This window comes from Mus caroli, unplaced genomic scaffold (genome assembly GCF_978045245.1).
Source record: "Mus caroli unplaced genomic scaffold, Mus_caroli_1 scaffold_11, whole genome shotgun sequence".
In the NCBI taxonomy this organism is placed as follows: Eukaryota; Metazoa; Chordata; class Mammalia; order Rodentia; family Muridae; genus Mus; species Mus caroli.
The window spans coordinates 57,969,240-57,995,836 of record NW_028227266.1 but is presented as its reverse complement, the minus strand read 5'-3'; the positions used below and the strand labels follow the sequence as shown (position 1 = coordinate 57,995,836).

The 26,597-nt window shown below is 40.5% G+C and overlaps 1 protein-coding gene and 1 pseudogene across 1 annotated transcript in view; both read left to right on the top strand.

Moving 5' to 3' along the window:
- The window catches only part of Arih1 (ariadne RBR E3 ubiquitin protein ligase 1), a 98,360-nt gene extending 85,590 nt beyond the window's left edge, over positions 1-12,770 (top strand). The window contains exons 12-14 of the mRNA XM_021171586.3: positions 6,426-6,686; positions 8,063-8,175; positions 9,495-12,770. Coding sequence (XP_021027245.1) covers positions 6,426-6,686; positions 8,063-8,175; positions 9,495-9,579 — 459 coding nt within the window. The 3' untranslated portion in view covers positions 9,580-12,770. The remainder of the gene's footprint in view (positions 1-6,425; positions 6,687-8,062; positions 8,176-9,494) is intronic.
- Positions 12,771-17,208: 4,438 nt separating this feature from the next.
- LOC110302349 (leucine zipper transcription factor-like protein 1 pseudogene) lies at positions 17,209-20,325 on the top strand (annotated as a pseudogene).
- The last annotated feature ends 6,272 nt before the right edge of the window (positions 20,326-26,597 follow it).

Below are 26,597 nucleotides of genomic sequence, written 5' to 3'. Positions count from 1 at the left end.
TATAGGCATGGGCATCATGTTCAGTCTTTTTGTTTGTTGTCTATTTTGAGACAAGCTCTGGCTTTGTACCTTGAATTTCCGAGTCTGAGGTTACAGGAGTATGCCCATCATGCTCTTCCATAAGGACAGTCGTGTCTATTTGCTTTCTTTTAGTTAGGCTAGTAATGTTGCTTACTTTTAGGTCCCAATGGTGGTATGATATCAGCACTCACTCCCACATTCTGCTCATTCAGAAAGGAGAGTAAGAGTTGAGCCGTTGTTGAGGGAATAGCAGCTGTTTTTGTATAGAGCACACAATGTGTCACTTATTTCCACTTTTTGTTTTTACGTCATTGTTCTTGTAGTTCTGATGGGTCACTTGATTTGAAATAGAATCTCAGGAGTTGAGATAGAAAAATGACCTGCTATTATTAGGGAAACGATTCAAACAGTAGACTTGGATTTATAGTACTTTGTTTTTGTTTTTTTTTTTGTTTGTTTCTTTTTGTTTTTGTTTGTTTGTTTTTTTAAATCTCGTAATTTTATAGTAGTTGTAGAACCATTGTTTTTTGTTTGTTTGTTTTTTTATACTTAGCCATTTTTATTGAAATCCCTAGAGACAAAAAAAAAAAGCTCTTTTTTTTTTAAATGGCTTTCCCAGCTGGATATAATGGAAACCATACGTTGCAAATGTTTGGTTTTGTTCAATTTTTAAAAGGCATTTCTTTATATAGGTGTGGCATATTGTTGTGTGCTTATAATCCCAATACTCTGGAGGCTTATAGGATCTTAAATTTGAGTCCAGCCAGTCTCCTCTCACTGAACACACAGACATTTAATCTTTTTAATTATTGGTAGAAATAAAGGGTACTGTGTCTTTTTAAATTACAAATAATGAATGTTTAACAAATGTATGTGATACTTTGGTCCTTTTGGGGTGTGTAGATCAAATAAAGCCATGCCTGATGGCACAGATGTGTAACCCCAACTACTTAAGGGAGTGTTTCAAGAGCATCCTGAGTACAAGGCTTCAGTGAGCCACAGAGAGAAGTTGAGGACCATTTAGTGAATTGGAAGCAATTCAGTGAGATCCTGTTTCGAAAGGATGCTGCCTGTGTGTGGAACTGGGAACATGGCTCATAGTTTAAAACAACTTAAAAATGCAAGTATTCATATTCTGATCTTTAGCATCCACATTGTGGCTTCCTGTGGATCCCAGCATTTAGGAGATAGAAACAGGATTCCTGTGGATAGCTAGCCAACTGGATTAACCACAATCAGCAGGATCCCTAGTCAGTGAGAGTCCATGCCTCAACAAGTCCAGAACTGTGGCTCTTGACACAAACACATACACATGAAGGGTAAAAGAGAGCCGCTGAGTAAAAGTGAAAGCATTTGCTTTATTATAACTGATAAACCTGTGCTTGATCCAGTTTGGATGTCAACTCTTAACTTCCTACACACACAAATTGGCCAGGGTCGAATCTCAATGTTGTTTGCCTAGTGTGTACAAGACTTTTCACAGCATTGCGGTGGGAATGAAACCTGTAGTCTGTGTGATCTCCGCTATGATTCCTCAACTCTGTCTCTCCCCTTACTGCTAAGGAAGTCATAGGCTTTAACAGAAGACTGTGGTGTGACTGTTTCAAAAAGCCTTACCTATGAAAAGCAGTTGGTGTTTATTTTTGACTGCTAGGCCAATCTGCTAGTTTGGGTTATTTTGGGAACTCTTTTTAAATCTTGAATTTGTTTCTCATTCCAGATCCTGGCATTTGTTATTTGTATTGAAAGTTTTCTCCTTTGATTTTTGAGGGTTTTGTTTCTAGGGTTGATGAGATGATAATGATGATGATGATGACGACGATGACAACGATGTCATCATCGTTGTCACCTGGCCTAGAGACCCAAGCTAGCCTAGATCTACCTGCTTCTCTACTCCTGAGTGCTAGTATTAAAGGCATATACTACCACACCTCGCTTAATTGAGTTTTATGAGAAATAGTTTGAGATTCATCAAGTATATTAGAGTCCTCTATCTAGTACTCTGTGTGGTAATGTGATAAATTCGGGTTTCTGTTAGATTTTGGGAATTTGACAAATTTGCAGATAGTAGTACTTAGTGGAAGTTGACATTGCCGGGGAGATTACTTTCCACATATTATATTTGCATGTTGGCATAATTTTTAGGTCATATCCGTTGGTTTTGTACCTACCTGGGTCTTAAAATAACACAGCTTTGTCAGGCATGACTGGTGCATGCTGTAAAGACAGCTCTGGAGAAGTGAGAAGCAGAGAAAGGAGCATCTTGATTTCCAGGCCACCAGAGCTCATTCCCAGACCCTCTCAAAATAGAAAAGGTGCAAAACAAAACATTGTTCCCTCCCTCCCTCCATCCATCCATCCATCCATCCATCCATCCATCTATCTATCTATCTATCTATCTATCCATCTATCTATCTTTATTTTGAGGTGCTTCAGTGTTGTGTGTGATATTTGGGCATGTTATTGAATAGTCATGTGGTTTAGAGTTGATGTTTAAGAGACCAACTATAGACCAACCTACCTACCTTTCTTCTTTCTCTTTCTTATCCCCTTCCCTTCTTTCCTTCCTTCCTTTTTTCTTTCTTTTTTCTAAGATAGGGTTTCTCTGTGCCATGGCTGTCCTGGAACTCACTCTGCAGACCAGCCTGGCCTCAAACTCAAATGCTCCTGCCTCTGCCTTGCAAGCCTGGAATTAAAGGAGTGTGTATATTTCTATATAGAATATTGTATATATTCTCTGAGATGTACATACACATAAATACATGTGTACATGTATAAGTATGTGTGCACATGTGTGTGTGTATATATGTATTTAAACATGCACACACATAAATCAGAATGTATATGTGTTGTGTGTGTGTGTGTGTATATATATATATATATATATATATATATATATATATATATACATACATACATACATGCACATATATATAAAAAGCCTGGATATCTATTGTTTTTAGACTTTAAGTCATGAAGAGGGAGAAATAGAACTGCATGTGGTAAGCGCATCCTTAATATTTACTAATCATTTTGCATAAATTATCAGGTACCAAGTAAACATTTTAAAACAGTTGAACAAATCTAGAGACTACAGAAAAATGTAGGAGTCTTTGGGTCAGCTATTTTTGTAAGACAATAAAATTTTAAAATATCTCTCAAGTCAAAGATTATATTGTTTCATTAATAAATAACAGGCTTACTGGATACATACATACTATTGTATGTAGATATATTGGATGGGTGTTTGAAAATGAACCCTGTGACTAATCTTCCAGTCCTGTTTTCTGAGTGCTGGCATTACAGACATTCACTTTCACACACAACATCATTTCTAAAGATATCACTTATTTGAATCTACTATTGTTCAGATGATTTCAATTTTGTTATAAATTTATTTTGGGTTTTATTTTTTGAGGCAGAATCTCAAAGTATCTATTAAAATTTAAATATTTTGTATGTATATGTGCATACATGTGCGTTTTCACAGAGGGCAATTCTCAGGATCTAGTTTCTTCCTTCCAGTTGTGATCTGGGATCAAATTCAGGTTGTCAGACTTGTGCATAGGTACACTGAGCCATCTTGCTTGCTCAGTTTTTTTTTTAATAGTTTGTCCAAATTGTATCCATAATTTGGAATTGATTAATAGCCTCATTTTCATTTTATATTATTCCCCTGTCCCTCCCCCCACCTTTTTAAAAGATTTATTTTTTTATATGAGTACACTGTAGCTTTCTTTAGACACACCAGAAGAGAGCATCGGATCCCATTACAGATGGTTGTGAATCACCATGTGGCTGCTGGGAATTGAACTCAGGACCTCTGGAAGAGCAGTCAGTGCTGTACTCCTAACTGCTGAGCCATCTCTCCAGCCCTCTCCCTTCCTTTTTAAAAAATGCCATTTGTTTGATATTTTTGGAGTCAGGGTCTCACTATATAGTTCTGCCTGAGACTGTGTAGACAGATCTGTCTTATTAGTAATCTATAAAGCTAGTAAGCAAATGCAGACTCAATAAGAACAACATTGAAAACCGGGCGTGGTGGTGCACGCCTTTAATCCCAGCACTGGGGGGGCAGAGTCGAGTTCGAGGCCAGCCAGGGCTACACAGAGAAACCCTGTCTCAAAAAACCAGAAAACCAGAAAAAACAAAAACAAAAAAAAAAACCAACATTGGACACTTAGTTGATGGTTGGAGAGATTGATCAGTGGTTAAGAATGCATTGTCTGCTCTTCCAGAAAAATCTCTGTTCTGTTCCCAGCACTGACGTAGTGGCTCACTACCTCCTGTATGCAACTCTTGGTTCTAGGGAATCTGATGCCTTTTTCCAGCTGCCTTGGGCACCAGGCACACATATTAGTAAACATAAATATAAAATAAGTTTTAAAAATTTATTTTTTTGTTTTGAGCCTATTCTTTAATAGTTTAGAGCCATCTTTCCAGCCCTAAGAAATTATTTTTCTTAAAAAGTGTAAAAATATACTTTAAAAAAATAATCACTTAGTTGTGTGGTGGAGTACATCTTTAATCCCAGCACTTGGGAAGTGGGGACAGGTAGATCTTGAGACAGCCTAGTCTACAGAGTGAGTTCCAGAACAGCCAAGGCTATGGATCCCCCTCCCCTCAGAAAAAAATAAAACAAACAAAAACCCACTTAGTTGATTGTACTGCCTACTTTCAGTTACCTTGTCTGAGGAGCTATTGTGATATCTTTTTGCCTCAGGGTAGTTTTCTGCTCTATTTTTGCTGAGTACTGGATTTTCAGGAAATTTGCTCACCTGGCACAAGTACCTAGGTTCAGCTACCAGTAACACACACAGCTGCTTCTGATTTTCTAGCTCATTGCATTCTGTCTGTCTTAGGATTTTACTGCTGTGAACTCACACCATGACCAAGGCTACTCTTATAAGGACATTTAATTGGGGCTGATTTACAGGTTCAAAGGTTCAGGCAGGCATGTCGTAGGAGGAACTGAGGGTTCTCCATCTTGTTCGGAAGGCAAATAGAAGACTGACTTCCAGACACCTAGGACAAGTGTATTTAAGTCCACACACACAGTGACACACCTACTCCAATAAGGCCATATCTCCTAATAGTGCCAGTCCCTTGCTAAGCATATATAAACCATCACACTGTGCCAACTGCTGTCCAGTAGAACTTTTTTGTAGTGATAAAAATATTCTTTAGGGCTGGTGAGATGGCTCAGTGGGTAAGAGCACCCGACTGCTCTTCCGAAGGTCTGGAGTTCAAATCCCAGCAACCACATGGTGGCTCACAACCATCCTTAAGGAGATCTGACTCCCTCTTCTGGAGTGTCTGAGGACAGCTACAGTGTCCTTACATATAATAAATAAAAAAAATATATATTCTTTAGCACCATTCTTTAATTTGTTTGCCACATGTGGCTCATGGCAGCTGTATGGAAACTACTAAGGCATTCATAGCAGTATAAAATAACAGAGGGAACTAGATGACTTTATTCCTAATTTAAACTAAATAACTGTTTTATCTGCATATATATCAAGTTTAAACTAGCACTTTTAGTCAAAAAGTCTATTTACATTCATAGAAACTGATGTTTTGATATGTATATAGTATTGATTGGTTCTAGCTACATAATTATTTTTGTCACCTTGGGCACCTATCATTTTCTCTGTTTAGAGTTTTGACATTTACAATGTTTTAAATACACAGTGCATTATTTAAAGGTCTTCCTGTAACATCCATCAGTTTAGTCTCTACTTTTCTGAGTACAGTGCTTTTTTGATTCTTCATATAAGTCAAGATTCTGTAGTATATGTGTTTCTGTACAAGCTTAGCATGTTGTCTCCCAGGATTACCCATGTTGTTGCATATTACCAACATTTGGTTCTTTCTGACTGAGCAGTACTATTGAATGTATAACACCATTTCTTTTTCCATTCATTTGTGAATGAACTCCTGATTTCATGTCTTTTTTCTTTTTGTTTTTTTCAAGACAGGGTTTCTCTGTGTAGCCCTGGCTGTCCTGGAATTCACTCTGTAGACCAGGCTGGCCTTGAACTCCGAAATCCGCCTGCCTCTGCCTCCCAAGTGCGCCACCACTGCATAATTGCTTCAGTTCTTTTTACTAGATGCCCAAATGTGGCAATTCTGATTCCTATGATGACTCTACTTTTAGTTTTTTGAGGGCCTTCCATGAATTTTCCATAGTGATTCTACTAATTTGCATTCCTGTCAGCAGTATCATGCAAGATTTGCCTTCGCTCCACATTATTGCCAACTTTTGGAACCTTTGCTCTTTCTAGTGATGAGGTGTTTTAACTTACGAGGTGCTATATGATATTGTGCCTTAATTGGACACCAGCTTTTGTATACAATATGTATATCATAATTATGAACCTTTGTTTTTCTTACTGGGTCAGCGATCTAGGGCAGCCCTGCAGAGATACCTGTTCTACTGTAATCGCTATATGAACCACATGCAGAGTCTACGCTTCGAGCATAAGCTGTATGCTCAGGTGAAACAGAAGATGGAGGAGATGCAGCAGCACAACATGTCCTGGATCGAGGTGCAGTTCCTGAAGAAAGCAGTTGATGTCCTCTGCCAGTGTCGTGCCACACTCATGTACACTTATGTCTTCGCTTTCTACCTCAAAAAGAATAACCAGTCCATTATCTTTGAGGTAGGACAAGTTCCTGGACATGGGGAAAGGCTGCTTTTTTTTCATAGAACAAAGTTAAACCCTTCCTTTCTTTTTTTTAAAAAAACGTCCCTAGATAAGAGAACCTTCTTTGTTATACTTAACTGCATACAAGTTTATGTGGGTTAGCTAGCTAATTATACTGGTTCTACAATTAGTCCTAGATTTTAATTTTGACTTTCATCATCATCAAAGCTCTGAAGACTTGGCAACAGATTATTTCTCTTCTTAATACAGTTTCCTTCTCCACCTAGAAGTTTTCCGTTTTTTTTTTGAGACAAGAGGGTTTAGCTAGGTAGACCAGGCTGCCATCCCCTGCCCTAGCCTCCAATGTACTGGAGTAAAGGCTTGTGCCACCATACCCAATTCATGCATCAATTTTAAAGCATCTTTATTTGAAAAAACCTTTACTGCTAAAAGCCTCCTTTTCTAGCCATCATGTCAACTTTTACAAAGCTAATTATTGCATGGTAACTTTCAATATCAAGGCTAGTTTTGTGATTTTTAAAAAAATTTATTATTATTAATTAGTACACTGTAGCTGTCTTCTGCCAGAAGAGAGTGTCAGGTCTCATTACGGGTGGTTGTAAGCCACCATGTGGTTGCTGGGATTTGAACTCAGGACCTTCAGAAGAGCAGTCAGTGTTCTTACTCGCTGAGCCATCTCACCAGCCCCTAGTTTTGTGATTTTTGAAAACTTATTGTGTGCCAGGTGCTGAATAAGCAATTCATATGAATTGTGTCACTTAAGCCTTAGGATATCCTAGAATGGTATGAACCCCACTCTGATCTAAAATAGAGAATTGCTGGCTTTGATGAGTCGTGACTAATCCCAGCGTTCAGGAAGCCGAGGGAGGCCCATCTTTGTGAATTCAAAGCTAGCTAGCTAGCCTGGTTCTCTGCCAACCACAACTACATAGTAAGACCCTATCTCAAAATAAAATAAAATAAAATAAAATAAAATAAAATAAAATAAAAACAAAATAGCAACAAGAACAAAAAATAATCCATAGGATACTGATCTTGCATACAATGTGAAATAGATTTATTCAGCTGACCCTTGTTTCTAACCTCAGTACTCCAGAGGCAGGTGGGTCTCTATGGGTTTGAGGCCAGCATGAGTTACAAAAAGTTCTATGCCAACCAGGATTAAACAGTAGATGATATCTTTTTAAAAACATGGGGCTGGAGAGATGGCTCAGCAGTTAAGAATACCAACTGCTCTGCCAGAGGTCCTGAGTTCAGAATGACTGTATCAGTGCTGAGAGCAAGTACACAGTCAGTACAGTCACTAAGGTGGATTATATTTTCGCTTGATTTTTGAAGCCAAAATTAACTTAATATTCTTTTTCTTTCAGAATAATCAAGCAGATCTAGAAAATGCCACAGAGGTGCTTTCGGGCTACCTTGAACGAGATATTTCCCAAGATTCTCTGCAAGATATAAAGCAGAAAGTCCAAGATAAGTACAGGTGAGATTTTAATGTCGGTGGACATTTTCTGCCAGGGGTGAGGTTCTTTATGGTTGATGTAGCTACTGTGTTTCCCAGATTCCTTCTGTCCACTGTACAAGAACTTTCGGAGGGAATCTAGCCATTTATTCTATGGCTTACTGTACCTCGGCTGAAATCTAAACTGTAGGGAAGAAAGGTTTTAACAGGAATAAGTAGCATGAGGGAGTGGTTCTTTAGTTTTTTGTTAGCTTTTATCTCTTAGGAGAAACTTAACTGAGCTTGGGGTTAAACAGCACTTTAGTTTTTGATAAGTACAAACCCATGTTTGATTTCTCAACAAAAAGCTTTCTCCCAAAATATTTTCCTCTGTCTGTTTTTAAAAATGATTTTTTGATTTATGTGTATGCATGTATATCTCTGTGTATACGTGTATCATGTGGATATCCACAAAGCCCAGAAGAGGGAGTCACATTCCCTGGAGTTGTGAGCCACTCGGTGTGGGTGCTGGGAACTGAACTGGGATCCTCTGGAAAAACAAGGAATGTTCTAAACTGCTGAGGCATCTCTCTATCTCCTGGTGACTTTTGTTTTGTTTGGGTTTCTTTTTAGTTTTTCGGGGGGTGGGGGTGGGTACGGGGGGAGTTCTCTGTGTAGCCTTGGCTGTCAGATCAAGGTGTTCTTGAATTCACAGGAATTCACCTGCCTCTGTTTCCCAAGTGCTCAGATTAAAGGCATATGCCACTGCCACAACCACCACCTGGCCCCAGGTATTATAGTAATAAGGAAACGGGGAAGTTGGAAGGCCTAGAGATTTAATCCCAGTGTCTTCACTTTCTTTGGCTAACTGTAATTTTTACATTGTATTTAAAATGCTTGTACAGTTAACCAACACTTTATTTTATAGATGGGAATAAATGACCTATAAAATTAACTGAATAATTTATACAACTATGGGTTTGAATCATTGTTTTAAAGGCACATTAGAACTTCTAACACTTGAAGACTCTAAAATTTATTTCTGGCACTGCGAATCTGACTCTAAGAACAAAAATCTTGGAAGGAAGGATAGATCATTGGTAGATGTACTGTCTAGCATGTACATGGTCCTGGGTTTGGTTTTCATCCAGCAGCCAAAGAATGCAAAAAAAGAGTCCTTAGAACTCTAGAGTAGTAGAGGCATCTTGATAAACCTGTGCATCTACATCTGAAAATGTTCATAGCAATTAGTAGGTGCTTTCTTCAAACCCTGGACAAACTCTAGGAATAATCCTTTGTAAAAATCAATACCTCTTTCCCTTTCAGAGTCTGACAAGTGTTTTTTCTCTCTTTGATTACAGATACTGTGAGAGTCGACGAAGGGTTTTGTTACAGCATGTGCATGAAGGCTATGAAAAAGATCTGTGGGAGTACATTGAGGACTGAGACTGGCCCTGCATAAAATGAACCCTGAAAACTTTACCATCTAGAGTGCTCATGCAATTAAAGCAAACACAAACAAGGAGGCGCTAAGCCTGTTCTGACACCGCTGGTCTGTAGTACCAGAATTCTGTTTTGTTAACGGAAAGTTTAAGTAAATTATATTGTAATAAAAAAGGTAGATAAACCATTGTACAACAGTATTCTAGGCCGCCAACAAAGTGTGACAGACACACAAAAGCCCTCCAACTTTAACTTGTAACGTAGCTTCATTCTCAACGCTGACTTCCTTTTTCTTTTTCCTGAGTGTAGTACAGTTAAAATTTCAAATAGCTCCTTGACACTGCTTTTCATGTCCAAACCAGCCATTTTGTTGTACTTTGGTAAAGGACCTCTTCCCCTTCCTCCCCTGCACATGCACACCTCCACACACAGTTGGATTCACTTCTCTCATACCCTCAGGTCATGAGTGAAGAATGGTTACTAGCTACTTGGAAAGGAGATTCTTTGGAGGGAGAAGGGGATGGGCAGCAAGAGGATTCAAAAAACAAAAAACACAAAAACTTTGTATATGACTTTTAAAACAAGAGGACAACACAGTATTTTTCAAAATTGTATATAGCGCATATGCATGGATAAAGCAAGCGTGGCACGTGTTTGCATAATGTTTAATTACAAAAATATTTATTCTTTAAAAAGCTTCAAGATTATGTCTATTTGCTGTGCATTTTCTTTCAGTTGGCTTTATCTTTCTAGGGTTGGGTTGGGATAAAGGTGTTTGTTAAGCCCCTCTGCAAGACCTAACTAGAGTGCTTTCCCCTCCGGAGGTCAGTTTGCCCTTTGTGGTATGGTTGATCTTTTGCTGGCCATGGGCCTCATGCCTAGAATTCTCCGCTTCTGGATCTAGATCCAGGAAGTCACGTTCTAAGCAAATGCCTCGGCCTGTTAAAGGGTTTAGTTGCTTCAGTTCATAAATGATCCTATCCCAACCTACTCCTCTGTGGCCTTGATGCCCCCCATTTCAGCCTGTGTGCCCACACCACGCACACTGCCGTAGGCTTTCTAGGCTTCCCATCACATCTCGAGGAGGCATTTCAAAATTTCTTTTCCTGTTTTATTTTTCCTGAATTGCTGCTTTGAGCCTTTTAAATTTTAGTTATGGCTCGTCTCTCATCCCTTCTTTATGTTAGGGTGTTGAATACAATGTTTTCACTTTAAATATAAATAAATAGCCATTCACTTAGTCTGAGATTGTGAATTAAAATGGTGGATACTGAAATTACTTGTGTGTGTTGCGGTGGGTTCAGTTTGAAGGCAAACACCACTAGAACATGATACTCCCATCCAGTACATTTGAGTAGGAATCACTGAGTTTGCTTCTTTTCTATTGTCAGCATATAGGAGAATAATGCATTTTAGCTGTGATGTCCATTTTTATGAAATTTTTACTAAAAGCTATGTTAAAAGTAAAGGATGGTGGTGGTTTTATTAACTATATACTTGTTTAGGCCATTCTGCCTGTGGTATTTTTCAACAGGTCAGCATCCCTAAGACTGTCAGTTTTATATAAGAGTGCAGAGTGAACTAGGCAACTAGATCAAGAGGTAAAACTATTAAATGCCAGTTTTGGCAGGACCTCTTCGTCTTCCTTTAACTGTCTCGTGCCTAGGGAGTGTTTACCATTTGTGAGGCAGCTGTGTCTGTCTGTCCTGCATTGTACATCTTTTACTCCATTGGGAAGTCGGTTCACTTCCCTCTGGCTTTTTGCCTAAGTTAGGCTTTGCTGAATCACCCTACTTTTCCTTTTAGAAAGGTTGTTACGTGAGATGTACTTGCAACTGGTCTTTTCCCATCAGAAATCAGTGACTGTTTGCTGAGTTTATTATGCTGCTTCCTCAAACCACTTGTCGCTTTAGGATCAACTTGTATCTTCTTCTTCCCTATCCTTGTCACCTCAGGTGGCACATCTGAAGTCAAGTGTCTGCTTTTCCATTTTCTCTATCCCCTATCATTCTCCCATTATCCATTTGACTTTATTTAAAATAATTGCATCAATCTTAAGACCTTTATCAAAACCAAGGAGATTTCAAAGAAAGCTCAAGTAAGTTCCTTTTCCTGGTGACTTTGAAAAGCAACTAGAATTGTCACAGATAGATATATGTGGTCCCTTAAAATGCTTTGTGTATGTGGTGTTTAAAAAGAGTTAACATCACAGTATCTAGGTCTGACTGTCATAAGTTCTCTTCATGCCCTGCCCTGCAACAAGCGTCCAAAAACGAGTGTGCATCTCATAGTCTCAGTCCCCACCACGGAGGGATAGTGTAGTTGGTGACACTTTCTAGTCCCACATGGGACCTGAGGATATTGCACTCACAATTTGTGTGGATCAAGGGGAACTGGCTCTTCTGCTACATCCAAGTTTTTAACAACCGTCTCCACATCTGACAGCATTTCCAGAATTTACCTGCCTTTGTCAGTAGCTAGCTTCAGTGCTCCCAGCTGGGACAGGCAAGCCATATTGTTAACAGCTTCCCTATTTGACCTACCTAAGTCTCTCAGAGGGCTCTACTTAAACATCAGGGTCTCGCTGTGTTGTTGAGATCAGTTACATTGTCAGTGCATGCTTCATTTGAGCAATTCATTGAGCAACAGGTGAATTTTCAATGATTTACAATAAAATTTTGATCCAAAGCTCAGGAGACATACCATAGTGGTAAATGGAGTAGCATATAACATTACCAGACTCTAAATTCTTTGTAATTTGCTGCAACCCAGATTGTATATGTTTTATGTGTGTTCAAATAAATATATTAAAGACACACGTGTATACATACACACAAATAGATCCAAGACTGACTTGATTTGAAATGGTTGAATCTGCAGTGTAATGTGTGGTTCACCTGTTAAGTAGGACTTGAAATTTAGAACAAGAAGAGTAAAAGGCTTAAATGTAACAAATTCTTTTAGCTATGTCCGGTATAGAGCACTTGGGGGATGGGGATGGGGTGGGTTGGTGAGACAATCAGATCGATAAATTGATTAAATGCTCCTAACCCTGTAATTTTGTGCATAGAGCACCTTGTGCTGTGGAAATAACTGTTCTTAGATTTTCATTGTAACTGGACTGTTCAGGTTGCCCAGAGGGAAAGAACATTCCTAATTCTAATAAAATAAACTTTTATTTTGTTATTCCATTAGTTACTTATGTTTATTTTTATAGTTGAAAACCGATAACTTAGGTGGGTAACTGCCACCTGTATAATGTGCCTTATTCACTGTTCCTATTTAATATAAACTGTCAAGATTTGGTTCAAGTTCTATGTAAGGAACTGTGAATGAGACCATCCCCAACATTTAATTTGGCTAATTGAGACTTTTCAGAAGTATTTCTGAAAGCTTTCTGGTTTCTGCCTTCTTGAACATTGACTTTAAATTGTTGTTTGTGTTGTAGTAGTGATACACACTTAAGATGTTCTGTACATCTTGGAATGTCAGTTTTTTAAAGATGAGATATTTAAAACATTCTAGCCTCAAGGAATCAGCTTTCACATAAAAACTGATAGTCCCTATTTATGGATATTAACATGGTACTATCAAACCAGACTTTTTTATCACATCTATACTCTAGTTTGTCACTTTCTTTAAAAAAAAAAAAAAAAAAAAAGTGGAGTAAAGATTGCTGTTTGACGGAATAGGGAAATAAGATTTAATAACTTGCCTAAAGTTTCACAATTTCTTCTATCTGAGACCAGGGTGATATCCAGCTACCTCTGTACAGTTTTCTTATTCTGGTCTCAGAATGATGTAGCATCCAGAACCAGAAGAAGTGGCTTTTTGCATTCTTTGACAACAGTAATGCCCAGCAGTGCCCCTTTGAGAGGGTTACTGCTTCATCCAGGATTGTCCTGCTTCTCCGCGAAACCAGCCTTGAGTAGAAAAGAGCCCTTCCCTACTTGCAGGTTGGGCAGCTAGTCCCCATGTTCACATTTGAGGTCATAGTCCCCAATGGCAGCCAGACCACGAGTTACACTTGAAAATAAATAGCTTATTGTAATTCAATAGGGTATTTGCAGTTGTTGACCTTGTCCCCTTCCAGAGTAGACAATCTGGACAGGCTGCCGGGACTTGTCACAGGATCTCTTTTTATAGATGATAGCTGAAAATGCACAGAGCAGCTGCTAATCTTTTGAGTTCTAAAAACAAGTTCTCAATGTAGCCCAAGTTGGTCTAGGATTTATGTAGCCAAGGATGGCCTTGAACTTCTGATCTTCCTGCTTCTACCTCTTAAGTGCTAGGATGACAGGCATGTGCCACTAAGTCCAGCTTAGCATGTAACCATAGGATCTCAGCATTTATTACTGCAACTGGAGAGTGTGGTAGGAGTTTTTTTAGGGTTTATTTTTAAACCAAGTATCAGCACTGTAGCCCAGGCTGACCTCCAATTTAGAGCTTTCTTCCTGCCTCTCTGCCTCCTATTCACTGGGATTACAGGTATGCACCTATCAACTTGGGAGTTGAGGGTTTTTTGTTTTGTGTTTTTTTTTTTTTTTAAGGTAAACAACAGTGGGAAAACGGCTCCTTCATAAATGAAAACTGTGCACTCTTAAGTTTTTTTCCATTTATCTTTGGGGAAGTTGGTACATATTTTAAAGAATGTGCATCTGTTAGTTTTTCAAGCTGAATTAAGCAACCTAGAAGCCCTCGCTTGGAAGTCAATGTGAGTGAGAATAAAGACAACTTTAGGACTTTGTTGGTGTGTTTGTGTCGGTTCTTCCGCCCTCACCCAGCTGCTACTACTGAGCTTTCTCTAGGGGAAGTGATATTGCTTGTTTCAGAAAAAAAACATTTTTTAACTGATAATGATTGGGGTGGTTTTCAGGGTAGTTGCCAGTTTACAAATCAGTCACGTTGGCACTTAGCATCTCTAAAAATGAATCCATGTGGGATCCAGAGATATCAAACTCAAAAGCATATACAAGTCAGGTAAATAGGGCTAGACTGCTCCTATTAGCTGAATTCTAAGAAAATACTATTAAATCACTACAATGTTAAACTTTGACTTCATAGTGTGTCCATACTTGTCTGGTTTGATATATTCTGGTAAACTATATTTCTTTTAAAAAGGGGGGGCATTATGGGGGGGGGTCAGAGAAAGTAAAGCCTCGTCACAAATCATTATTACTTAACCTAGGTCTTTTGTTTGCTAATTACTTTTCTATTGTTATGACAAAGCACAATAACCAAGGCATTGAAAGTAATTGTGCTTACAGTTAAGATGGTTAGAGTCTGAACGTTCATATCATGACTCAAATAGAAAGCAGAGCACACTGGGAATGATGGCATGAGAGATTTTTAAAACCACAGAGCCTGCCTCCAGTGACAAACCTCCAGCAAGACCACACTTCCTAGCCCTTCCCAATTTCACCAACTGAGGACCAAGTATTTCAATATGAGTGTATGTGAATTATTTTCATCTTAGACCCTCCCCACTCCCCCACAAATGGTAGAATTGAGTTCCTTCTATACAGTGTTGGGCAATGGAGGTTGTAGCAGTCAACAAAAGGTCTGTCAATTTGTGTGAAGCTCTTATCTAAGGCTTTCCATCCAAATGGGTGGTCCTATTACCCAGCCAGCAACCAGGTGGAGCCACATTTGACCGATTGACATTGTTCAAGTAGTCTTACCAAAAGTACCTGCTGGGTTTTAACGACACCCCCCTCCCCAACCCAATCTATCATCTATAGATGCAACACTGTGTGTCACAGAACTGGGAAGACTGAGGTCACAATCCATACTGGCAATCTACAAGCTGCTACATGGGCAAGTGGGATAATACAACTTCAAGACCACATTTACAAATAGGTTAATGGGTTGGCAAGATGGTTTAGTGTTTAGAGTGTCATACGAGCCTGATGACCTGAGTTTAATAACCAGAACCCATGGTGAAATACTCAAAAGCTGTCTTCTAGTATACTATGCATTTTATGTATCGATGTCGATCCATGTACCATCAATATACCTGGAAAACACACACACACACAAATCATAATAATTTTTTTTAAAAAATGAGATTATTATACATGTTATTTGTAGCAGCTTATGATATCATACTAATTATGTTACCCAAAATCCTTTTGGAGTGTCCTGCATGTAGGCTAAAGGAAGCCTTCCCCCAGTTGGCGCTAATTGGGAAAGAAAGTTGCCACCAGCCAATGTCTGGGCAGAGAGACAGAGGTGGGACATTTAGAGTGGGGGGGGGCAAGAAACACAGCAGAGCCATGACAAGGGGTAAGAGAAGGACCAGCAGGGAAAATGCAGGAGGTTGAGAAGGCCTGTAGGTACAACGGGAAAGCAGACCCAGGGGGCACTGGACAGGGGGGGTTGAGGGTCTGGCAGAAACCCAGCATGGTCCAGGGCAGCAAAGATAAAATATAGATTTAGTATATAGAGTTAGGTAAGTATTATTTAGAGATGTCTGTGGTGGGATTGTGTTAGACAATTGGAGGTTCAGTAGTGGCCTAACCATCCAGCTACCTTAGGGCATATTAAAAAATAAGTCGGTGTGTGTGTGTGTGTGTGTGTGTGTGTGTGTGTGTGTGTGTGTTTCATTCTTGAATCCAAAGCTCTGGGCAGGTGCGGAGGAGGTATGTTAACCTGCCAAGAATATAGAGATGCCTTTAGCAATATACCACTACAGTTATTTTATGTTCCATATTTTTCCCTAATAATGCATCTACCAAATTACATATTTTTGTCTCATCTGTTGCTGCTACTGTGAGCTACCTTGTTTAAATTTCTGAATTCCTGAGGAATTGTTCTATCACTGAATTTAAATGCTGAGCTACTGCTCCCTGAGGAAATAATAGGGAAAGTCATGTCCTGAGACCATTCTTCTGACAAGGGAAGGGTCTTGGCCATGAATATAATTATTATATTTCTGAATATAATGTTTTAAATAACCTTCAACATGGAAAATTAATTGCATATCCTACCTAGCCACAAAGGCCATCAGGTCATGCACACATTTGCATAAAGACGATTTCACCCCAAACATTCATGTGATCTCCTAATGAAAGCAAGCTGTATCTTCTGCCTGATCCATGCTGCTGAGGCAGACCCCTAGTTGGTCTGCTCTCTGAAGACTGCATATCCAGATACATCCCAGAGGTCTCCCTGCACTCAGTGCAGTTGGTAAGCACACCCTCTGCGACCCCAACTTCCTGAGCTGATGCTGGGAGCCTGGTGGACTCAAGACCCATTACCCACCAAAACACCCACCCTCCCAAATGCCACAGACCTTCCTTCCATCCCTCCCACCCTTTAAGCCTGGTCCTTGCCCTTTAAGCCTGGTCCTTGCCACTGGGGAAGGCCCCTAGTTGATCTGCTCCCTTAAAGACTCCATATCCCGATACATGCCAGAGAACCCACTGCACTCAGCAGTTGAGGATCCACTGTTCTCAAAGAAGTTGAGGATCAGCTGCACTTAACAGTTGGACACAGCTTGACTGCTCCATGGAACACCCAACAGACTGAAGGCCTCCCAGATCTACTGCAGCCAGGGCAACAGATCAGCAGCTTTTCTGCTCCAGGGAAGAGCCCCCAGTAGGAAGGTCCCACAGGTGGTCTGATAGAGCCATGGCCACAAGCCTACCAGGAGACCTAAAGCAACCCAGGGACAAAAGAGGCAGCTCATATAATCACCCAGATCAAGAAAAATCAGGAGTATCCAGACGGCGAAAGGCAAGTGCAAGACCATAAGCAATAGAAGCCAAAATATATGGGCATCATCAGAGCCCAGTTCTCCCACCACAGCAAGCCCTGAATACAACAACACACCTGAAAATCAGAAATCTTTCCTAAAATCCAATCTCATGGAGAAAATAGAATCCTTTAAGGAGGATATCAATAACTCACTGAAAGGAATACAGGAAAATACAGTAAACAGGTGCAGGAATTGAATAAAGTGATCCAAGACCTAGTAGTGGAAGTAGAAACAATAATGAAAACACAAATGCATGCAGATCTGAAAATGGAAAACCAAGGAGAGAGGTCAAGAATCACAGATGTATTACCAACAGAATATAAGAGATGGAATAGACAATTTCAGGTGGAGAAGTTACTGTAGAAGAGACTGACACAACTGTCAAAGAAAACTCAAAACATAAAAAACTCCTAACACACCCTCAATGAACGAGCTAGAGAAAGTACCCAAGGAGCTAAAGGGGTCTGCAACCCTACAGGAGAGACAAAAATATGAACTATCCAGTCCCACCAGAGCTTGTGTCTCTAGTTGCATCTGTAGCAGAGGATGGCCTAGTCAGTCATCAATGGGAGGAGAGGCCCTTGTTCTTTCAAAAATTATATGCCCCAGCACTGGGGAATGCCAGGGCTAGTAAGCAGGAGTGGGTGTGTTGGGGAGCAGGGCAGTGGGAGGTTATAGGGGACTTTCGGGATAGCATTTGAAATGTAAATGAAGAAAATATCTAATAAAAATTTTTGAAAAAACAAAAAAACTCCTAACCCAAAGCATCTGGGAAATTCACCACACAATGAAAAGACCAACTAAATCGAAGAATAATCAGTAAAGAGAACAAAGATTCCCACATCAAAGGACCTGAAAATGTGTTCAAGAAAATCATAGAAGAAAACATCCCCAACCTAAAGAAAGAGATGGACATAAAGGTACAAGAATCAGATAGAACACCAAATAAATGGGACAAGAAAAAAAAAATCTTCTCCTCACATAACTATCAAAACACAAAATGCCCAGTGCAAAGAAAGATTATTAAAAGCTGCAAGGGAAAAAGCCAAGTAACATACAAAGGTAGACCTATCAGAATTACCCCAGACTTCTCAACAAAGACTATGAAAGCCAGAAGAGCCTGGTCAGAGGTCATGCAGACTCTAAGAGAACACAAATGCCAGCTCAGCTACTAGACCCAGCATAACTCTCCATCGACATAGATGGAGAAAACAAAGTATTCCAGGACAAAATCCAACTCAAACAGTATCTCTCTAACAATCCAGCCTTAGGATCCTGGAAGAAAACCTCCAACACAAGGAAGATACCTGCACCAGTGAAAGGACAGGATACTTAGCATCTCACAACAAAGTCAAAAGCAGAGAACCACAAGCACATAAAACTACCTACAAAAACAAACATGTCAGGAACCAACAGTCATCTCTCTTTAATATCTCTCAATATTAATGGACTCAACTCACCTATAAAAATATATAAGCTAACAGACTGGATACACAAACAAGATCCAGCATTTTCCTGCATACAAGAAACACGCCTCAACAACACAAATAGGCACTATCTCAGAGGAAAAGGGTGGGAAAAGGTCTTCCAAGCAAATGGTCCACGTAAACAAGCAGGAGTTGCCATCCTAATATCCAATAAAATAGACTTTCAACCAAAGGTTGTCAATCGCGATGAAGAAGGACACTTCACATTCATTCCAGCCAAAATCCAACAAGAGAAAGTCTCAATTCTGAACATCTATACGGCAAATGCAAGAGCACCCAAAATCATAAAAGAAACTTTATTAAAACTCAAAACTCACCTTGAACCCCACATAATCATAAACACCCGACTCTCACCAATGAACAGGTCATTGAAACAGAAACTACACAGAGACACAGTGAAACTAAGGGAAGGGTGTGAAACTGGAAAGCTTCTGTAAGGCAAAGGACATAGTCAAAACGACAAATTGGCAGCCTACTGATTCTGAAAAAAATCTTCACTAGTCCCACAGTCCATCGAGTGCTAATATAAAAAACATATAAAGAACTCAAGCCTGTCTGATCCTGCCACCACCATGAATTGGGCCTAAATGAGCACCATCAAAATGAGGTCATTAATTACACGTGTTTTTCTTGTCCAGAGAGATGCTCAAGAGGTAAAAGGGTAGATTCCTGCTTTCAAGACCTCAAGCACAGCATGCTTGTCAAGGAGACTTTCACCATAGATGAGGTTTCAGAAGTGCTAAATCGGCTGCAGGCTGTGGTACCCAGTGAGGTGCAGTCCGAGCTCATCAATACAGCTTACATCAATGTCCTATTCCTATGGCAGCTATTCTCACAAGCTGAGAAGTGGTGTCTAAAGCTACAGACAGGCATCTCTGAACTTGAAAACAGACAACTATTAGAACAAGTTGCTGAATTTGAAAGGGCAGAGTTTGCATCTTCAAATAAAAAGCCCATCATAGATAACACAAAGCCTAAACTTGTTCCGATTGAGGAAGGTGGAACAACAGAGCTCCTAAGCAAGGAAAATTTAAGACTTCAACAAGACAATGAAAAACTAAAGTCAAGGCTGAAGACCACTGAAATACAGGCTGTAAATGCTCTGGATGAGAAGTCATAATTGGAAATAGTACTCCAAAGTTTACAGCTCGATCAAGAAAACCAACAGGATTTTCAAAGGCCCAAGACTTGGATGACTTGGAAAACACAGTTACAACTCTTAGGAGTGAAATTCAGAAGACACTCAATCACAAGACAGAAAACCAAAATTCTTTGGAGGAGAACTTAGCAGAAGCCAAACATGACCCCCTCAAAGTACAGGAGCAGCTTAGCGTGGCTAAAAAGGAGTTAGAGAAGAAATTTCAACAAACAGCAGCTTATGGAAAAATGAAAGAGATTCTCACCAAAAAGAATGTTCTAACCAAAGACCTATGGAAAACACTGACAAAATATGAATCTGAAGATTATAGACTACAGGTTTTGTCTAGAACCGGCCACACATGAACATACAAGTTATCTCCATCCACCTCAGGCATGTATTTTGAAGCATTTTGTCATGTTCTCTTCCTTTTCCAATGTTTAGGCTTTCCTTGTAATATTAGAACATTCATTCTTATCTTCCATTCTGTATTTGTGAAGAGAAAAAGTGTAATGATTCTTTTCTATTATCCCAAATACTGCTTTGTCAAATGCTCCAGAGCCTCCATGCAGTTTGATTTCTTCATGGTAGACAGCAGTTTAGAGTTGGAAGAAAAGCCATCCTTTTGCATCGGTGAGTGAACCTTTTAATGTTAGAGAAGCTGGTATCTTCTTGTACAGTCCCCTAAGTGTAAAGATAAATACTAAAGTTATTAATATTTACAAAGAAATATTTTATTTTTAATAATAAAAAAGAACTCAAGAGGTTAATCATGAAAAAAACCAAACAACCCAATCAAAAAACTTGGTATAGAACCAGAGGATTCACAACTGAGGAATCTCGAATGTTTGAGAAACACCTGAAGAAATGTTCAAAGTCCCTAGTGATCAGAGAAATGCAAATCAAAATGACCTTGAGATTCCACCTTACACCATTCAGAATGGCTAAGATCAAAACCTCAGGTGACAACACATATTGGAGAGGATGTGAAGAAAGAGGAACACTCCTCCATTGCTGGTGGGAATGCACACTGATACAACCAATCTGGAAATCAATGTGGAGGCTCCTCAGAAATTTGGGAATAGATCTACCTGAAGACCTAGCAATACCACTCTTGGGAATATACCCAAAAGATGCCCCCACAATCCACAGGGGCAACTGTTCCACTATGTTCAGAGCGGCCTTATTTGTGATAGACAGAAGCTGGAAATAACCTAGATGTCCCATGGCAGAATGGATCATTTACACAATGGAATACTATTCAGCCATGAAGAATGAGGATATCCTAACATTTTCAAGCAAATGAATGGAACTAAAAAATATTACCCTGAGTGAGGTAACTCAGACCCAAATGGATATGCATGCTACGTACTTACTAATAAGTAGATATTAGCCAAAAAGGAAAAGAAAAAACCCATACAGGATACACAAGATACAGTCCACAGAATTGAAAAGGCTCAACAAGCTGATGTACCCAACTGAGGACTTCTCAGTCCTACTTGGGAGAGAAAAGAAAGCAATCACAAGTGGGGAGGGAGGAAGGGACCTGGGAGTGAAAGTAGATGGGGGGGGGGTAGAATGGGGAAATTATGGGGTAAAGGGGAACCTGATCTGCTATTAAATGAGGGAAAAGGACTGAAGCCCTGAGGGCCAGCAGAAAGAATGTAAAGAGGCAACCTCAGAAGATTGAGGGGACACCGCACTCCCACCCTGCAGAATGCAGCAGACAACTGAGAGGTGAGAGACTAGCAGGATTCATAGGTAGGGACCTTTGATGAAATGTCAGACAGTAGGGAGAGGGAACTTATAGAGCCCACCTCCAGTAGGAAGACAGGACATCAAGTGAGAGATGGGGTTGCCATCCCACAGTGACACCTCTGACCCATAATTGCTTCTGTCTGAAAGAATTGCAGGGATGGAAATGGAGAGGAGCCTGAGGAAGAGAAGGTCCAGCAACAGGACAAACTGGGATCCAGATCAAGGGAAGGCCCAAGGCCTGACACTATTACTGAGGCTATGGTCACAAAAATGGACCTAGCATGCCTGCCCTCCCAAAGCCCCAACAAGCAGCTGAAAGAGTCAGATGCAGTTATTTGCAGCCAACCAATGGACAGATGCAGCTCTTCCCTGTGTTGAGTTAGGGAAGGATGAAAGAAGCTGAGGAGAAGGATGATTCTGTAGGAGGACCAGCAATCTTAATTAATCTGGACCCCCCCCCCAGACTTTTCCAACATTGGACCAGGAAATAGACAGCATACACCAGCTGATATGAGGCTCCCAACACACATACAGTAGAGGACTTCCAGGTTGTGTTCACTCAGAGATGATGCACCTAATCCTCAAGAGACTGGAGGCCCCAGGAAGTTTAGAGGTCAGGTGTGGTGCTGAGTGGGGGAATCCACGTGGAGATGTAGTGGGGCAGGGATGAGGTGTGGATTGTGGAGCAGTCGGGGGTGCATGGGGAGGGATGGAAAATGGAAAATGCATTGTGAACATGAATTACAATTTAAATTAAATTAAAAAAAGAAAACCAGCTAAAAGACTAAATGTAACCCTTTCTAAAATAAATGTAAGTGAAATAGCATATATGTGCTGTGTTTATAAATCTGAAAAGGAACTCTTTCTGGTATTTCCTATTACAGGACACAGGGCTATTTCATATATATATATGTATATATATGTATATATATATATATATGCGATATATATATATATATCGCATGTGTCTAGAAAAATAACAGACTTCATCTCAGGGACTTAAAAGTCAAAATTCCACCATAAAAACCGAATCCATAGGTTATAAATATGGTGTTAATAGAGATGGGCCACAATAACGCTAGCTATCAGTGTATAGGGCAATAATTGAATAGGTACAAGGGGAAAAACACACTTCTCTAGCTATGCATACACAGAGTATTAAAGGCCAGCTGCTTTAAGATGTATATTTGTATGAATATGTATACACATTTTCCCATATAAGTACTATATATACTTACTCATGATATAGTTACAATGAATATGTTAGTTCAAAATACAATCAGTCTAGAAAGCACATTCACATGTCAGGTTCCCAAGGTGAAGGAGAAAATACAAGAAATGAGACATATGTTAAGGAAATCTTGTCCATCTCATTAAAGGGGAGCCATTGAAGACTATGAGGATCAGCTCAACCCTGGGCCACGCTAAAACAGTGAGAATGAAGCACAGAATGTGTCTTCACGATGCACCTGACTCACCAGATGAGATGAAGAGGGAAGATACAGGTGTAGTTCATAGCAAAGTGACTGCCAGCAGACCCTGCTGCACAACTGTCCACCAGACACTGGCAGGGCGATGGTGGTATGAGTCAGTGGTAGAATGGTTACTTGCCAAGAGCAAGGCCCCAGTAAGACCCCACACAAGTGTTTCTTTTGACTCTAGTCTCTGTTAAGTTGACATAAAACTACTCAACATACATGGTGTCAACATATGGACATCTTTCATTGAGGTACAAATCTGAGCTTGCCCACATCAAGACCCTGATCTGGTACCACTTCTCGATACACTGAGGGTCCATTGATTATGTTGGGCCTCTCCTATAAGTGATATGACAGGGATTTTTCCCTTGCTGGAATCGGTACTTTCTATTCTTCCTTCATCTACAATGATTCTGTTGCATCAACATAGTGGACCTAGAGGATGTCATGATCCTATGCATCACTATCATTACATCTCATGCAATGTTTACTTCCACCGAGAATTGTATTCGAAAGCAAGAGAAACAAGTTCATGCTCTTGGGATTGTCCAGCCCTACCACATACCATAATGATTGGTGGAAGCTGTAAGTTGAACATCACTAGAAAGACAAGGCTCCTGAAGCCTAAGTGCTGTCCTACAAGATGAAGTAGCTGTTTTGAACCGGTGACCAACAGATGGTGCTGATTCCCATATACAACAAACACAACACTCAGATCCTGGAAGCTAAAATGCCTGACCACCAACTAAGGAAAGTTAATGCAGGTTGGCACTGAATTTTAGCAGTCTGGGGGCAGTGTCAGACAGATCTCTGTGGGTTGAGCTAACCTTTTCACCACAGAGCAAGACCAGCCATAGCTAAATAGATAGTGAGAGCCTGTCTAAAACCAAAACAAAATCTTAATTTTCTCTCTCCAATATCCTTAGGCTCCTCTGATTTAGAGACCTTTGCCTCTGGCTCGTTCTAAATTCTTGCTTGAAGAAAGGGGCTTGGGTTCAAGTTTGGTGTGGAAGGTGAGCCTTGTGGCAAGACAAGAGGAAAGGGGGTCAGAGATAAAGTAGGTAACAAGGATGTGACCACTGTGGGCAACTGCAGCACAGTCTTACGGAGAACCCTGCGTGAAATGGGTAAGAAGCTTTAGAACTGTCCTTTTGGAGGCTGAGAGGGCAGGCAAGTTGTGTGTCCATCAATTCCATTTCATAGGACATTAGCTATCTGACATTTTGAATTATAAAAGATGTGGCTCACAGACTTAACTGCCCATTCCTCAGGACGTGCTTCTCTAATATTTTTCCCCTGTGCTTTTTTGTAACCCCATAAACTACATTTTTCAGGACCCCTTTCCAAATGCTTTACAGATGGGTTTGGCCAATGCAGGGACTCAGAGTACTTCTCTCCCTTGCATCCTCCCTCTCGCCTACCTCCCTCCCTGCCTCCTTCCCTCCTCTCCTCTCTTCTCCTCTCTCCTCCCCTCCCCTCCCCTCCCCTCCCCTCCCCTCCCCTCCCCTCCCCTCCCCTCCCCTCCCCTGCACTCCCCTCCCCTCCCCTCCCCTGCACTCCCCTCCCCTCCCCTGCCCTCCCCTCTCCCCTCCCCTCTCCCCTCCCCTTCCTTCCTGTCCCCTCCCCTCCCCTCCCCTCCGCTCTCCTCTCCTCTTTTCTTCCCTCCACAGCAGCATGTCTAGTAGCCCCTCTGTTCTCCTATTGTATCCATTTCTCACCAACAGCTCCTTTCTTTCTTCTGAGCCTGCAGCACAGCACTAGTTTTCTAGCAATGCCAGTTTACAACTCGGATATTGGCACCTTCACCTGCCTGCTCTCTCTCCATTCCTGATGAGCAATGGCTCCCTGCAGGCACTGGTCTGTGGTGTGTCTCCTTGTCTGGTCTTTGGCTCTTTCCCTCTTCCATAAGCTGATATAACAATGCCTTAAATTTAATTTCCTTCTCTTCAGACCTATAGTGGATTGTGTTCTCTTGATGAATCTAGTTCACTCCTAACCCAATGTTAATCCTGGGCCTGTCTGGTTCTTCAAGTGTATATTAATCCCTCAAGAGGCAGTCTCAGAACACCAAGAAGAATTTGAGCCAGCATTTATTATCTTTTTTTTTGTTTTAACTTTTTTTTTTAATTAGGTAATTTCCTCAATTACATTTCCAATGCTATCCAAAAAGTCCCCAATACACTCCCCCCCCCCAGTCCCCCCCATCCACCCCCACCCCTTGGCCCTGGCATTCCCCTGTACTGGGGCATATAAAGTTGGCAAGTCCAATGGGCCTCTCTTTCCAGTGATGGCCTACTAGGCCATCTTTTGATACAAATGCAGCTAGAGACAAGAGCTCTGGGGTTCTGGTTAGTTCATAATAATGATCCACCTATGGGGTTGCAGTTCCCTTTAGCTCCTTGGGTACTTTCTCTAGCTCCTCCATTGGGGGCCCTGTGATCCATCCAATAGCTGACTGTGAGCATCCACTTCTGTGTTTGCTAGGCCCCGGCATTGTCTCACAAGAGACAGCTATATCTGGGTCCTTTCAGCAAAATCTTGCTAGTGTATGCAATGGTGTCAGCGTTTGTAAGCTGATTATGGGATGGATCCCTGGATATGGCAGTCTTTAGATGGTCCATCCTTTCTTCACAGCTCCAAACTTTATCTCAGCATTTATTATCTTAATGGTGGATATAATCAGAAAAGATTGCCAGAGATAATGATAATTATCACTAAAATAGGAGCAGTGTGTGTGTGCTCCAATCAGCCCTAGTTCCTTATAATTTCATTAACACTATAGTGCTGTACCAGAACACAACAGAGAAGAAATGTGGTTCATCTGAATTAATAATTACACCAAATGCAAACTACATACCGATTTCAAAGCCTTGGGACAAAATGTACACCGCCACAATAGATTTTATATCAAGGTCATTGATGATGTTTTGGATATATTAGATTAAATATACTCTATGAATAAAATTAAATTTACCTGTTTCTGTTTTCTTTTTAAGTCCTCACATGTGCACACTTGTGTGTGTGTGTGTGTGTGTGTGTGCTAGAGATTGAATTCAGCTATCTTCTTCAACTGCTCTCCACCTAATTTTTGAGAGAGGCTCTCACTGAACCTAAAGCTTGCATATTTGGTTAGACTGCCTGGCCAGCAAGTCCCACAGGTCCTTCTGTCTCTGCCACTCCAGAATTGGGATTACAGAATTTCCACCAGATGACATATAGATCCCCTAATATTTTCTGAAATATAATAGAAAACCAGGCACTCTTTCTCCCAATTCCCTCATATTTCAAAGCCCTGGGGGTCAGTATCAATATCTGAAGACCTCTCCCCTCCTGGAGTTCCTTAGATTAAGCACTCAAAAGACTCTACGAGAAAGAGCACAGCACTGTACAGCTCACTGGTT